This window comes from Phyllobates terribilis, unplaced genomic scaffold, assembly GCF_046119375.1.
Source record: "Phyllobates terribilis strain yellow unplaced genomic scaffold, ASM4611937v1 Scaffold_4__5_contigs__length_816908805, whole genome shotgun sequence".
NCBI lineage: Eukaryota > Metazoa > Chordata > Amphibia > Anura > Dendrobatidae > Phyllobates > Phyllobates terribilis.
The window spans coordinates 619,463,679-619,478,789 of record NW_027362764.1 but is presented as its reverse complement, the minus strand read 5'-3'; the positions used below and the strand labels follow the sequence as shown (position 1 = coordinate 619,478,789).

The following is a 15,111-nucleotide window of genomic DNA, read 5'->3' as shown; positions in this document are numbered from 1 at the left end:
TCCATATGAACTAACAGCCCTTCTGAGGACTAATCCAGCTGCATATAATCAGTGCTAGGCAGGCAGACAGTGTATGTGGCAGACTGCAGTGTATGATACAGCACAAGAGGGTCCATTGAACGTCCTGTCTGCTGATGCTGTAGATATTTGTAGAAATAGCCCCAGATATCAGGGGCCAGAGACAATATTTTTTTATCTTAATTCTGGTTATTTGCTTAAAAAGCAATCCAGAGTACACCATTTTTCTGCTCCATTTGCTTGTTCTCACTGCAGAATAAAGCTAGATCTGTTCCATTTTTCAGCAATAAAAATCCAAAAATGTAAACGTGGAAAATATTGGCCTCCTTTTCCATTCTGTTGCAGTGTGTCTGTCAAGCTATTCATACTAGGTGTCTGTGAAAAATAGTATTAGTAAATTACAGGCCTGCTATTTAAAACCGTGGTTCTTTGTCAGATATAACACCTATAAGAGTGTTCCAAAATCAGCCATTTCTTCCATTTTCATTCTGTTGCAGTGTGTTGGTCAAGCTATTCACACTAGGTGTCTGTGAAGGATCGTATTAGCAAATTACAAGCCTGCTATTTCAAACCGTGGTTCTCTGTCAGACATATCACCTATAAGAGTGTTCCAAAATTAGCCATTTCTTCCATTTTCATTCCGTTGCAGTGTGTCGGTTAAACTATTCACACTAGTTGCCTGTGAAGGATAGTATTAGTAAATTACAGGCCTGCTATTTAAATTTGAGGTTCTCTGTCAGATGTATCACATATAACTGCATTCTAAAATCAGCCATTTCTCGTGAACGTGGAAAATATTGTCCTCCATTAAAAATGGGCAAGGTGCGTGGCAAGGGACAGGGAAGAGAACGTGATGGTGAGGGTGCATGCAGAGGCCGAGGACGTGGCCGTGGGCAAGCTGAAATTGTGCCACAACAAACACCCACATCTTGTCGCTCCACCTTCCTGTCTCAATTATTAGGGGACCGCAGAACACCACTATTGAACACAGAGCAGTGTGAAAAGGTTGTTGGTTGGATAGCAGATGCTTCCAGTCACTTAGCCACCACCACCACCACCCTGTCTTCAACATGGCTAAGTCTCAGTAGCCGTTCACTAGCCGTTCAGAAGAGCTGTTCACTTTTCCATTTGTAGATTTCGGCCTCTCGCCCGGCCAGCTTCCAGCGAGTCAAGAGGAGAACGCGTGTAGCGATGCCCAAATATTGGAGCATCCACGATCACACGAAGGTGACGGTGAGAAAGTGCAATTACTGTCGCAAGAGGTGGATGATGATGATCATGAGACACAATTGCCAGAAAGTCAGGAGGAGGACCAGGGTGAGGAAGTGGAATACGAGGTGGTGGATGATATAGTAACTGACCCAACCTGGCAGGAGGACATACAGAGCGAGGACAGCAGCACACAGGGGGAGGGAGGCATAGCACAACAACAGGCAGGAAGAAGCAGTGTGGTGGCCGCAGACACAAGGCGGGAAAGCGTTCCTCGTAACGCTAACAGGACGGAAGTTGCCAGTACAACTGTTAGGTCTTCCAGAGTCTGGTTATTTTTTAAAGACTCTGCAGATAACCCCAAAAAGGTCATTTGCACGACCTGCCAGGCCAACATCAGCAGGGGTAGCAAAACTAGCAGCCTGACCACTACCAGCATGATCAGGCACATGGCAACAAATCACCCGACTAAGTGGGCCGAACCTCAGGGTCCAGCAACAATGTCTGCGGGTGACACCGCTGTTGTGCATGCATGCCAATCCCCTGTTCATGGCGCATTCCAAGATGCCTCCCACCCTGCACCTGTCGTTGAACACTCTCAACTTGCACCATCAGCAAACATGTCCATGTCCTTGTTCTAGCGCAGCGATCAGTTGTCCCCCCCCCCAGTCCTTGGAACGCAAGCGCAAATATGCAGCCAATGCCCCACAGGCCACACCACTAATTCACACATTTCGCGAATGCTTGTGCTCGAAATGTTGCCCTTTAGGCTTGTGGAGACGGAAACTTTCCGCAACCTGATGGCAGTGGCTGTCCCTTGGTACTCAGTCCCCAGCCGCCACTATTTCTCCCGGTGTGCCGTCCCCGCATTGCATGAGCATGTGTCCCACAACATTAGCCGTGCCCTCAACAATGCAGTTACTGGGAAAGTCCACCTAACCACAGACACGTGGAAAGTGCTTGTGCGCAGGGATGGTACATCTCGCTGACGGCACACTGGGTTAATATAGTGGAAGCCGGGACCCAGTCGGACCTTGGGACGGAACATGTCCTCCCGACGCCGAGGATCGCGGGGCCTGGGTCCATCAAGGCTGCCCCCACATTCTACAACTCCTGCACCTCCTCCTCCTCCTTCTCTTCAGCCTCCATCTCCGAAATGTCCACATCAGTCGCAAGCTGGAAGCACTGCAGCACTGCCTCGGCCAAGCGGCAACAGGCTGTGCTGAAGCTAATATGCTTAGGTGACAAACCGCACAACGCTGAAGAGTTGTGGACAGCTCTGAAAGAGCAGGCAGATCTGTGGCTGACACCGCTGACCCTACAGCCAGGCATGGTCGTGTGTGATAATGGCCGGAATCTGGTAACGGCTCTGAGGCGAGCTCATACACGTACCGTGCCTGGCCCATGTGCTTAACCTCGTCGTTCAGCGGTTTCTCAAAACCTACCTGGATCTGCTTGTCAAAGTATGCCACCTGTGGGCCCATTTTAGAAAGTCAACTACAGCTTCCGACGCAGCAGCGATTGCAGCTTCCAGCTCACCGACTAATGTGCAATGTCCCCACGCATTGGAACTCTACATTGCAGATGTTGGGAAGGATTTGTGAGCAGAAGACGGCAGTTGTTGACTACCAGCATCAACAAGGCCATCGGTATTCAGGTCAGACTCCACACATAAGACCTCAGGAGTGGACATGGATGTCAGACATTTGTACCATCCTCCAAAACTTTGAGAACTGCACCAAGATGGTGAGCGGCGTTGATGCCATAATTAGAGTACCATCCCACTTCTCTGTCTTCTTAAATGCTCTCTGCTCACAATTAAAGAGGAAGCATTGTATGCGGAGCACGATGAAATGAAGCAAGGAACCATACAGGGTGATTACAAACAGCCCAGCCTCATCTCATCCCAACGTGGATTGGGTGACAATGAGGAAGAGGAGGAGGAGAAAAAACAGAAGCTAGTTTCCTGCACTATAGACGGTACTACCTGAACAACTGTCATACCGTCTGTTCAGCGTGGATGGCCTGAGGACAGGGAGGAGGAGGAAGAGGAGGAGGATGGGGAGGAGAGCATGGTCAGTCATCCTCTTGGTGAGGACACAGAAGTCTTGCCTCTTTGCAGTCTGCCACACATGGCTGAGTTTATGTTACGCTGATTTTCCCGTGACCCTCGCGTTGTCCAACTTTTGGGTGACAGTCATTACTGGTTGGTGACACTTCTAGACCCACGCTACAAGGAGAACTTTATGTCTCTTTTTCCCTTGCAGGACAGTCCTAATAAAATGGGGCAGTACGAGAAGGCCCTTGTTGCGGAACTATTTAAAAAATTCCCATCTGAAAAAGCTGGCGGCAGAGGTCACAATTCGTTGGACAACCGAGGAGTACAGGCAAGAGAGACACAAATGCAAGCCAGCAGAAGCAGGGGAACACTGTCAAAGTTCTGGGACAGTTTTCTCAGACCCTCCCATCTCCCAGGCCCTGAGGCGCGGGGTATTCTCCCAAAGAAGGAAAAGTTTTGGAAGATGGTGAGGGAGTACCTTGCAACCGCACCAATGTCCTCCGTGATTCCTCTGTGCCTTATAATTATTGGGTATCCAAGCTGGACACGTGGCATGAACTGTCTCTCTACGCTTTGGAGGTCCTGGCCTGCCCTGACGCTAGTGTTTTATCAGAGCGGATTTATAGTGCTGCTGGTGGAATTATAATCGATAGCCTCATAAGCCTGTCAACTCAAAATGCTGACACGCTGACTCTTATAAAAATGAACAAGGGCTGGATTGGGCCAGACTTCTCAACACCACCGAATAATAGCAGCGTAACATAAATTCAACTCCAGTGTCTTTTTTGGGAGGTGTATTCCCATGCACCTTTTCACACCCACACATGGGTATACACTTCCTGATTTTGTCTATTTGCTCTTGTCCTTCTCCGCATCCTCATCCTCCACCACCATATCACCACCATATGTACCATATCAACATATCTACGTCTCTTGCAAGGGGCATTGAAGTTCCTCCAAATTTTTGGCAGCCATTGCTTCACTGCATAAGCAAACAATATGGGAGACCCGCTTCCTAATAATAGGAGCATTTTTTGCAGGTGGCCCTCCGACCTCTACGTCTCTAGCAAGGGGTATTGGAGTTCCTCCAAATTTTTTGCAGCCGTTGCTTCACTTCATTTGCAAATAATATGGGAAACACACTTCCTAATAATGGGAACATTGTTTTCAGGAGGCTCTCCGATCTCTACGTCTCTTGCAAGGGGCATTGGAACTCCTCCAAATTTTTGCCAGCTGTTGCTTCACTGCATAGGCAAACAGTATGGGAGACACACTTTCTAATAATAGGAGCATTTTTTGCAGGTGGCCCTCCGACCTCTACAGACACACTTCCTAATAATGGGAATGTGTCGTTACTGAGGCCTACCTCTGTGTCTTTAAATTGTTAGTGGGGTTTTTCCTAAATTTTGGCAGCCATTGGCCTCACTGCATTCCCTATAACTGAATGCTTCAAGGGGTCTTCCCCATGCTGTTCCCATGTCATTTGAGCACTGTTCCCATCTATTTGTGCAATTTTTAGGCCCTCTGCAGACCGCCGGGGGGAGCTGCCGGAAAAATGCTCGAGTTTCCCATAGACTTACATTGGGCTCGTTACTCGGTCCGAGCACTCGAGCATTCCAATTTGCTCGACTCGAACATTTTAGTGCTCCCTCATCACTATTCCCAACCCTTTATTGTGGAGGTTGATGCGTCGGATGTCGGGGTTGGGGCTGTGTTGTCTCAGGGTCCATCCCCTAGTAAATGGCGTCCATGCGCCTTCTTTTCTGAAAAATTGTCTTTGGCTGAGAGAAATTATGACATGGGTAATAGGGAACTCTTGGCGATCAAATTGGCGTTTGAAGAATGGGGACATTGGTTGGAGGGGGCTGTCCATCCTATACTGTTATTACTGACCATAAGAACCTGTCATATCTCCAGTCAACTAAACGTCTTAACCCTAGGCAAGCAAGCCAGATGGTCCCTGTTTCTTACTAGGTTCAATTTTGTTGTCACTTTTCGTCCAGGGGTCAAAAATGTCAAGGCTGATACTTTGTCCCAGAGCTTCCCTGGTGGTGGTGACCATGAGAACCCTGCCCCAATATTACAGAGAGGGGTAGTCATTTCGGCACTGTATCCGGAACTGGAGGGTGAGGTGTTGGAGGCTCATGGGGATGTCCCTGCCTCCTGCCCTTCAGGAAGGTTATTTGTACCATCTGATCTGCGCCACAAAGTAATTAAGGAACATCATAACTCTGTGCTTGCTGGGCATCCAGGTGGTAAGGCAACCGCGGACCTCCTCTCTCATTGTTTTTGGTGGCTGGGGTTGCATCGGGATGTGATTGAACACGTAGCTGCTTGTAGTATTTGCGTGTGTTCTAAGGTTTCGCATACTCGTCCGTCTAGTACTCTTCTTCGGCTACCTATCCCTAGTAGGCCATGGACACACTTGTCCATGGATTTTATTATTGACCTACCGGTTTCTGCAGGCAAAACAGTGGTTTTGGTGGTAGTAGATAGGTTCAGTAAAATGGTTCACTTAGTCACATTGCCTGCGCTTCTAAATACCAAGACACTTGCTCAGGTGTCCATAAATAAGATTGTGAAGCTTCACGGGGTTCCCTCCGATGTGGTGTCAGATCGGGTGACCCAGTTTGTTTCCAAGTTATGGGAGTCATTCTGTTCTCGACTGGGGTTGCAGCTGTCCTTTTCCTCTGTCTTCCACCCTCAGTCAAATGGACAGACCAAGCGTGTCAATCAGAATTTGGAGACCTACCTCAGGTGTTTCGTCTCCGAAAATCAGGAGGATTGGGCATCCTACTTACCGCTGGCAGAATTTATCATTAATAATCATCGTCAAGAATCCACTGGCAGGTCACCGTTCTTCGGTGCATATGGTTATCACCCACAGTTTGGTACCTTTAATGGTGGAGGAGCTTCAGGAGTTCCTGAGGAGGAACGGTTTGCTTGGTCACTCTCCTTGGTATGGCAGGGTGTCCTGAGTAATTTAAAGATCATGAGAGACAGGTAGAAATGTATGGCTGACAGAAAACGCTTGCAAGGTCCGGACCTGAATGTGAATGACTTTGTGTGGTTGTCTACCAGGAATATAAGATTGAAAGTTCCTTCTTGGAAGCTGGGATCTAGGTTTATTGGTCCCTATAAAATAACCGCCGTCATTAACCTAGCAGCGTTTCGTCTTGAACTTCCTCAGGCCCTTAAGGTCTACAAAGTTTTCCACAGGTCCTTATTCAAGAAGTATGTGGAACCTATTGAGCCCTCACCTCTACCACCGCCCCCAGTAATGGTTGATGGTAATCTGGAGTTCCAGATTTCAAGGATTGTAGATTCTCGTCTCCAACATCTTTCTTTACAATACTTGGTGCATTGGAAAGGCTATGGTCCAGAGGAGAGGATGTGGGTTTCAGCATCAGAGGTGAGCGCTCCCACGTTGGTTCATTCATTCCATGCCTCTTATCCTGAGAAACCTGGTCCTGAGTGTCTGGAGGCCACTCGCAGGGGGGTGGGAGTACTGTCACAGGTGTGTCAGAAGTGACAGACAGTCGCCCTGCAGTGGGTAGCCGGAGATCTCTACGTTTGAAATTACAGACATCTTTTTAAGGCTGTCTCTAGGACCCAGCGGCTACCTTCCTGCTGTGTTCCAGAGGGAGGTGCAGGCGATATTCATTACTCCTTGTGAAGGCTTTAGAAAGAGTAGTAGTCTTATATTAACTAATGTCCAGAGCAAAATTACATATATATATGTAGATAGATAGATAGATAGATAGATAGATAGATAGATAGATAGATAGATAGATAGATAGATAGATAGATAGATAGATATGGGAAAAAAAAAATCAGGTTATTTTTAGATAACACATTCCTTTTAAACAGGATTTCAACTGTGATAGATCTATATGAACCATATCACTCTATCCGTGGATTTGGTAGTTTTCATACTACTTGAATGGAAATTATTAATAGGTAACATTTATTTGGTTTCATTAAACTTTTTTTTTTTTTAAATAGAACCTGACAGCTGATACCTGATGCCCGATCCACGGACAGCATGTATCAGACACTGTCTGTATAATTTAGGCCATGTATATTTCGCTCTGAAATTTTGCGGCATTTCATAGAAAAAGACACTTGAAAAGCCGCACAGACCGAACCGCACAGGAGACTAGTCAGAGAGATGGATCCCCGGCGGCTTCTCCTCACCCTCTCTGCTAAGTGATTGGTCTCTTTCTGTGTGTGTATAACCAGAAATCTATCAGTCATTGGCAGCAGGCTGGGAGAAGTTCCCGAGGACCTGCCTGTTCGACTAGTCTCCTGTGCGGCTTGGTCCCCGGTGGCTTTTTCTATGAGTTAAATATACATGGCTGCAATCATACAGCCAGTATCTGATACATGCAACCTGTGGATCGGGCAGCATGTATTAGCTTCCATTTAATACAATATGTCAGGTTCTCTGTACTATAAAATGTGGCTCAGTATCATTCTTACATGTGTGAATGTGGGTTTTCATTTAAAATAAGTTTGGGAAGCTCTGATCTAGTCATCTCACGGATACCACACACAACATGACCCTGCTTGACCTTAGCTTTTACCCATGATGTGAAAATCTACATTGAACATACATACCTTTCCCTTGTCAAATATTGTAGGTAACGCTTTTTTTATCAACTGTCTTTTGCTTGAATCTCCATTTTCTCCAAATATTGTGATAAAAACCTCTGCATCTGTACTAGATGCTGGGAAATCCCCCGTCCTGATGTAAACTGAATAAGTCACTTCTACAAATAGACAAAGATGGAATATGATGTTAGTGATAGAAATATGATCAAATCCTATAAAGTTGTCACATTCCAAAACCAGAACCTCGGATTATGAAATACATATTTTTAGTTTTCAACATGGCGATCCACAGATCAAAGAGCGTATAAACCGTCCTGGTCAGTCTTGATCAAATACCGACCGTTGATGGGATTGCTCAGAAATTTATTAGCAAGGTACCGCATATACTTTTCTTATATAGAAGCCTGGTGTACTCTGCTTTTATCCTGTAGCTTGGGATAGATACTTAACCCCTTCATGACCTTGCGATGTTCCATTTTTGTGCTTTCGATATTTCCTCCCTTTCTTCTAAGAGCCATAACTTTTTTATTTTTCCATCAATATAGCAGTATTATAGCTTCTTTTTTGCGCGACGAGTTGTACTTTTGAATGACACCATTTATTCTACCACATAGTGCACTGGAAAATGGGGAAAAAAATTCCAAGTGCATTGAAATTGCAAAAAAGCGCAATTCCATAATTGTTTTTTTGGGTTTTCTATTTACTATATGGCAAAACTGACATGACAATATGATTCTCCAGGTCATTACGAGTTTGTTTGTACCAAACATGCACAGTTTTCTTTTAAGTGTTGAAAAAAAATTCGCAAATTTATAAAAAAAAAAAAAAATTTGCGTTAGCCGCCATTTTCTGAGATCTGTAACATTTTCATTTTTTGGAATCTGGGGCTGGGTTATAGCTTATTTTTTTACGTCATGAGCTGACATTTTTCCTGATACAATTTTGGGGTAGATACGATGTTGTGATCACCTCTTATTACATTTTATTGCAATTTTGCGGCGGCCAAAAAAAACATAATTTTGGAACTTTTTTTCTCGTTACGCCATTTACCGATCTGATTAATTTATTTTAGATTTTGATAGATTGGACTTTTACGAATGCAGTGATACCAAACATTTGTATTGTTTTATTTTTTTTAATGGTTTTATTTTATTATTTTATTTTATTCTTAATGGGGTAAAAGGGGACTGATTTGAACTTGTGTTTTTTTTTGTTATTTTTCATATTTTTAAAAACTTTTTACTGTATTTAATAGTCCCTTTAGTTGTACGATCGTCTGATCAACTGTGCTATACATAACAATGCATCAGCACTGCCATGTATAGAGAAAATCATGATTTTCTATTAACGACAGCCACGGTCAGGCTTTCACAGGAGGATCGTAATGACAGGCAAAGGGGGTCATCAGCAGACCCCTGGCTGTCATGACAAACCATGGGCGGCCTGCAATCAACTCATGGGCGCCGACGGGCATGTGGAATGATGTGCCTGCATCAAAGGCAGGAAAATGATATGTTGTGAAGGGGTTAAAGTACGATTCTAGCGGTTTTTATTTTTTTTATCATTATTTGAGCACAGAGTGGTGCTTCTAACGTAAGATCTCTGCATCTACTATTATACTCATCACCCTCCATCTTCGGCTCTTCCTGGTGCCACTCCGGTCCTGCGCCACCATCTTGTGACCACAACTTCTAACTGACCAGAAGAGGTAACGGTCACCAGCTCTATGAGAGCCAGAGCTAGGCTCATTTACACTTACATTGAGTAGTGACTTCCGGATCACCCAGCAAACACTGAAGTCATCTGGCAGGTCACAAGCTGATGGAGACTGACCAGAGCGGCAGCGATAACAGCAGAAGACGGCAGATGGTAAGTAGGACTAAGTGTATGAACCTTAAATTAGTAGCACAACTTCAGCATTGCAATAAAAAAAAATCACTGGAGTGGTGCTTTAATAAACTGGGTAGTTTGTTAAATGAATGATAAGATGCTGCTTCTGTCTGTAAATAGTTAATCAAGTATATTGTGCCTACTACTGCTCATAATGGTGTGTGGGAGCCACTCTTGCTCAGGGGCCCAACAGAGAATTTGCCTGTTCCCTTATGAGCCAGCCCGAACCTGTCCACACCACTAAGAGGGCAGTTTGGCCAGGCATTAGAGGCAAAATCAAGAGCTGTAAGTCAGAAGTTATTTTTTTTAAGGAGCGACACACATCTTTTACCACACCTTTTCCATTTACCATAAATAAAACATCAAAATTTTGAGAGCCTGATTTTCGGAAGGAACATGCTGCTCTAAAGTTATGGAACGCACATTTGGTCAAGGTAAATCATAAAACTGGACTGTAGAGCCTTAAGGAGCTTACTACCGAGGCTACTGTCCATGCATTTGCCTGTGCTTCAGTTCACCACACAGATATAGCCCACTTTTGCCAGCATTTGCCGAACCACTACCAGGACCATATACAGCTTCTCATGTTCCAAAATAGACAGAGAAAAGTGAACTGTTATGTACAGGAAGACATGCTAGTGTCGGAAATCTATTCAGGTATCCTCACCTTTCTGAAGGCCATATTTGGGTCAACTTAAAAATTTTTCCCATTTCTCTGGTTACAAAGGAATGGATTAGTTTCACTGAAGTCAATGGATAACCCAGCAACTTATAGATGCACTTCAATGTTGTGAACAGCTGGTGACTGGGTGTAAGGCACAGCTATACAAGAATATCTTACACCCTAAAACAGCACACTAGGAAAGGACTTATTAAAAGTGCAGAACACCTTTCAGTTTAAGACCTTACCATCCAATGGTGGTTGGTTGGGGAGGATTGCTGCTAATTCAGCCACATTCTCTGTGCCATCATCACTAGGTAAGTAGACATTATCTGGATAAAAGCCTATTTCTTGGTTGGTATCCACATCTCTCATACGAATCTTAATAGAAAAATATGTTGTTATAAAAGTTCTGTCACCCAGTTAATTTCTCATTTCAGTACTGCACAATTTTTTTAAAGAAAATTTTATATAAATGACATTGTCAAGCATAATAATGTGTTTTAGCTAGTGAAAACTCAAACACGGTTAATTCCAGACATATGAAACCTGGCGGAGCCGCTTTACATGGATACCAAGTTGATGCTAAAAATAATAATTTTGCAGCCATCACCCCCATAACTGATCTAAACAAGTTTAGATTCTTATATGATCAGTGATGGAAATTTAGATGCATCGTAGTCTTAGGAAATAAAAGTAATGAAAAACATAGCATGAAACACGCATACTGTTTCATTTAAAGGCATTGCTTCATCACTGTAAATGCTTAAAATTTAAAATTCCTTGTAAAAACTATATAGATTTGAGAGTCTTCAGTGGTTGATACCTTTTAACGGCTAACTGAAAAGATAGTAACAAATTGCAAGCTTTCGAGACTACTCAGGTCTCTTCATCAGGCATAGTATACCACAAAATCTGAAGAGTCACATATTTATACACAATAAGACACACAAGAGAAAAAAAAATGCAATAGGTAAGACAGGTGATGAAAAGCAGAGTTATTATGGAAGAAATAAACAGTTCTGGCTATAAATATTTTAGCAGTTAATAGATAAGGAGTGTGAAGGTTTTATTGTCCTGTGTCCAGTGTTGTGATGACCTCACAGGTCTGAGAGTCTGAGGAGCACATTCTTTAGTTGATGTAGAATAACATGAATCCATGCGACACATTCATTCCTGCTCTGAAAGTGTTAAAGGTCATCATCAGTTTATATTCTGAGACTCTTCTTTCTCTTTGAGATTTGAAGTTACCTTTTAATACTAGTAATTTCATATCTTTTATGCTGTGATCAGGGGAACAAAAATGCTACAGGCAGATCTATTCTTTTTTCTTTTATTGTGTGGCGATGCTGATTCATCCTTGTTCTAAGTTTTTGCCCTGTCTCCTGTTAAAAGGTATCAACCACTGCCTGTATGATTTCAGCATTGTATGCTGCAAATATTTAGTGAAAAACATACTCTAAAAGCTGACCAAGCCGCATGGGAGATTAGTTGGAAAGGCAGATCCACAGTTGGTCCCCTTGAGTAATCAGCATTGAAGGGGACTGGGCTTGGATCCACCTTTCTGACTAGCCTCCCTTGCAGCTCTGTCCCCCAGTCAAGAATACCTGGCTGAATCAAATAGCCAGTGTCTGATACATGCGGTCCGTGGATCAGGCAGCAGGTACCAGCTGTCAGGTTCCCTTTCAACTGCAGATTTGCCCTTCCAGATTTGCTGTTGTGTATAGGAATGAGCTAACTGGTAAGTAGTAAATGCAGAGAAACTTTGCTATCGCTATAACAATGTCAGGAGGATTGTCAAATGCAACCAACTAAACCACTGGTAAGAAAAAGAATATAAGATATTTGCCACATTTACACCAAGGCAAATTATCGCCAGAAGCTTGAGCTTGAGGTTTTGCTATTAAAATTATTATATTAAATAATACTAAAGAAATCAAAGTTACGTGACAAATAATAGACATAGTTAAAGAGTAGTGCTTTAAATGAGCACGCTCAGGTGGTCGCTGAGTATTTGTGGTGTGCTCGGCATCTAGGTTTGATCTGCCATGGCTGCATGCGTCGTGGCTGTTAGACAGCTGCGACACATACAGGGATTGCCAGATTGTTAAGCAATCCCTGTATGTATCGCAGCTGTCTAACGGCCGCGACACATGCAGACGCAGCCGATGAAACCTAGATGCCGAGCACGCCGCAAATACTAGCGAGCACCCGTGCGTGCTCGTTTAAAGGGTTAAACGAGCATGCTCGCTCATCACTATTAAAGAGGTCATGTAAGCATGATTTTGTAATCTAAAGTAAAGACATGGCTGTAATGGGGCTAAAATACTGAGTACATTGATATCTTTGGTGAAGAAATCACCTTTTGAAGTTTTTGATAATTAGATTTCAGTGCTCAGGGGCCAGACTGTACACTGGGTCTTCTCTTACCTGTCTGTGATTCCCCGGACCCTCTGCTGCCTCCGGTCTGTGAATTACCTGCCTCCTCTGTTTGAAATCTCAGCAGTGACCTGTCATTCACAGACCGGAGACAGGTGGAGGGGCCGGAGAAGCACAGGCAGAGAAGTGTACAGTCCGGCCCCTGTGCACCGAATTCTAATTAGCAGAAAACTTCAAATAGTGATTACAGAAGAACAACAAATCAGATTTCTTCACCAAAGGTATCAATGTAATCCGAATTACAGCACCATTACAGCCATGTCTTTACTTTACATTACAAAATTGTGCCGATAGGTTCTCTTTAAGGAAAAAAAGAAGTGCATAGTTCCTTATATGTGTTTATTAAATCCTATACCATGGTGGGGCTTTTAGTGGAAAGTGGACCCAATTAGGCCAGAAATAAAAAAGATACAATTCATGGTTGGGATAGTATTATCAATATTGTCACGTAAATATAACAAAATGTTGATTGTTAAAAAGAAAAAGTGGCCATTGCATGGACATCAATAAAAGCTATATTCTCTGCACTGTGGTATTTCAGATGAATACTGCATGATAGGAAGACATAAAAGAACATCTTGTGCATATTTAAAGCTCATTTGTTATGTATTAACCAGGCTGAAATTATTCAAAGGGCATTTGTTCATTGCAATGCATATGACTTTAAAGAGTTTTTTAGGAAATTACTGGTGAGAGACACTGTAGAATTTCTATCAAGCAATCACAATCAATTAACGTGACATGTACCTTCTGTAAGAGGAGTCTTCTCTCAAAGCTCAGACCCGTGGACAGGAAGGAAGCCTTTATTATATTCCCGATATCTCCAACACTCAGCTGTCAGAAGTGATCATATAAGAAATTACTTCTAAATCAGAATATTTATGTATAATACTAGGCACAAATACTAATGCAAGTAATAGAATTTGTTCTATGAATCTGGAAAAATTGTCTTTTACATTGTAAAATTTTGTAAATATTATGACACATTATCTATGTAAGTGTCATTTTCTAGGTAGAAATAGTATATGGATGAAGTTCATAAATTATGTGCATCCTTTTTTGGTATATGACAATATCAGGGACACCACCTTGTCCCACAAGCTATAAGGGCATTGACTCCTTAATGCCCGGGCAATTTTTCATTTTTTTCATTTCATTTTTATCTCCCCTTCTTTCAAGTATACTGTTATTTATTTTTTTTTGTTGACATAGACATATGAGGGCTTGTTTTTTGCAGGACGAATTGAAAATTAAATGGCATCCTTAATTTTACTATACAATGTACTGAAAAATGTGAAAAAATTTCAAAGTGCGATGAAAGAGTGAAACCAATGCTGTTTTTGGAGTTTTGTTTTTACAGTCTTCATTGCACGGTAAAAAATGACCTGGAAGCATAGTTCTCCAGGTCAGTACGAGTGGTGAGCTGATGGTTTTATTCACATTATTTTCATCTCTTCTATTTAGATTTTTTTGGGAAGTGTGGTTCCTGAACAACAGCAATTCTGATGTTTCTATACGGGTTAATTAATTTATATTTTGGTAGATTGGATGCAGCAATACAAGATATATATATTTTTTTTAATTTTTTACAATTCTGTATTTTTAATGGAGGAAAAGGTAGTGATTTGAATTTCTATTTATTTTAAATTTGTTTATATTTTTTTACTCATATTTTTTTAATTTTCACAGAGGAGTTGAACCTGCAATCATCTGATCACTTTTATTGTATACTGCAATACCACAACACTGATATTGATATCATATACTGCAAGCCTAGGGCTTAGCCTCATAGGAGTACCAAAGTGACAGCAACATGGGCCCCTGGCTGCCATTGTAACCCATCAGACAGCACAATCGCAATGCGGGGGTTGATGGAAAGAGATTGACAACCACATCTAAATGGAGAGGAGAGGGCAGAGTTCAGCTCCAGCCACAGCTGTTAGAGGCAGATGCTGACTATGTAACTTATACAGCATCTGCCATGTATGGATTGGGCTTAGCTTCTGAACCTGCCCCTCCCCCCCTTCTGATTTGCTCCATGGCTTATATATCCATCAGAAGGTGTTAAGAGATTAAATACTGTGAATAAACACAAACCTAAATACTGTACAAGTGAAAATGTAGAAATTGTGAAGTTACATTTCCTAGAAGGGGACTTTGTGTATTCAGTAACCAGTAGGGTTAGATTAGTCCCCAGACTACGAGAGGGTTCTCTGTTGGT

The 15,111-nt window shown here is 42.8% G+C and overlaps 1 protein-coding gene across 2 annotated transcripts in view; it reads right to left on the bottom strand.

Annotated features, from left to right (window-relative positions):
• The window catches only part of RP1 (RP1 axonemal microtubule associated), a 1,013,486-nt gene that overhangs the window by 237,676 nt on the left and 760,699 nt on the right, over positions 1–15,111 (bottom strand). For both annotated transcript variants that reach the window (XM_073679301.1, XM_073679302.1), the window contains exons 42-44: positions 13,638–13,724; positions 10,700–10,832; positions 7,907–8,058 (exon numbers count right to left, since the gene is read on the bottom strand). In XM_073679301.1, the coding sequence (XP_073535402.1) occupies positions 7,907–8,058; positions 10,700–10,832; positions 13,638–13,724 (372 nt within the window). The remainder of the gene's footprint in view (positions 1–7,906; positions 8,059–10,699; positions 10,833–13,637; positions 13,725–15,111) is intronic.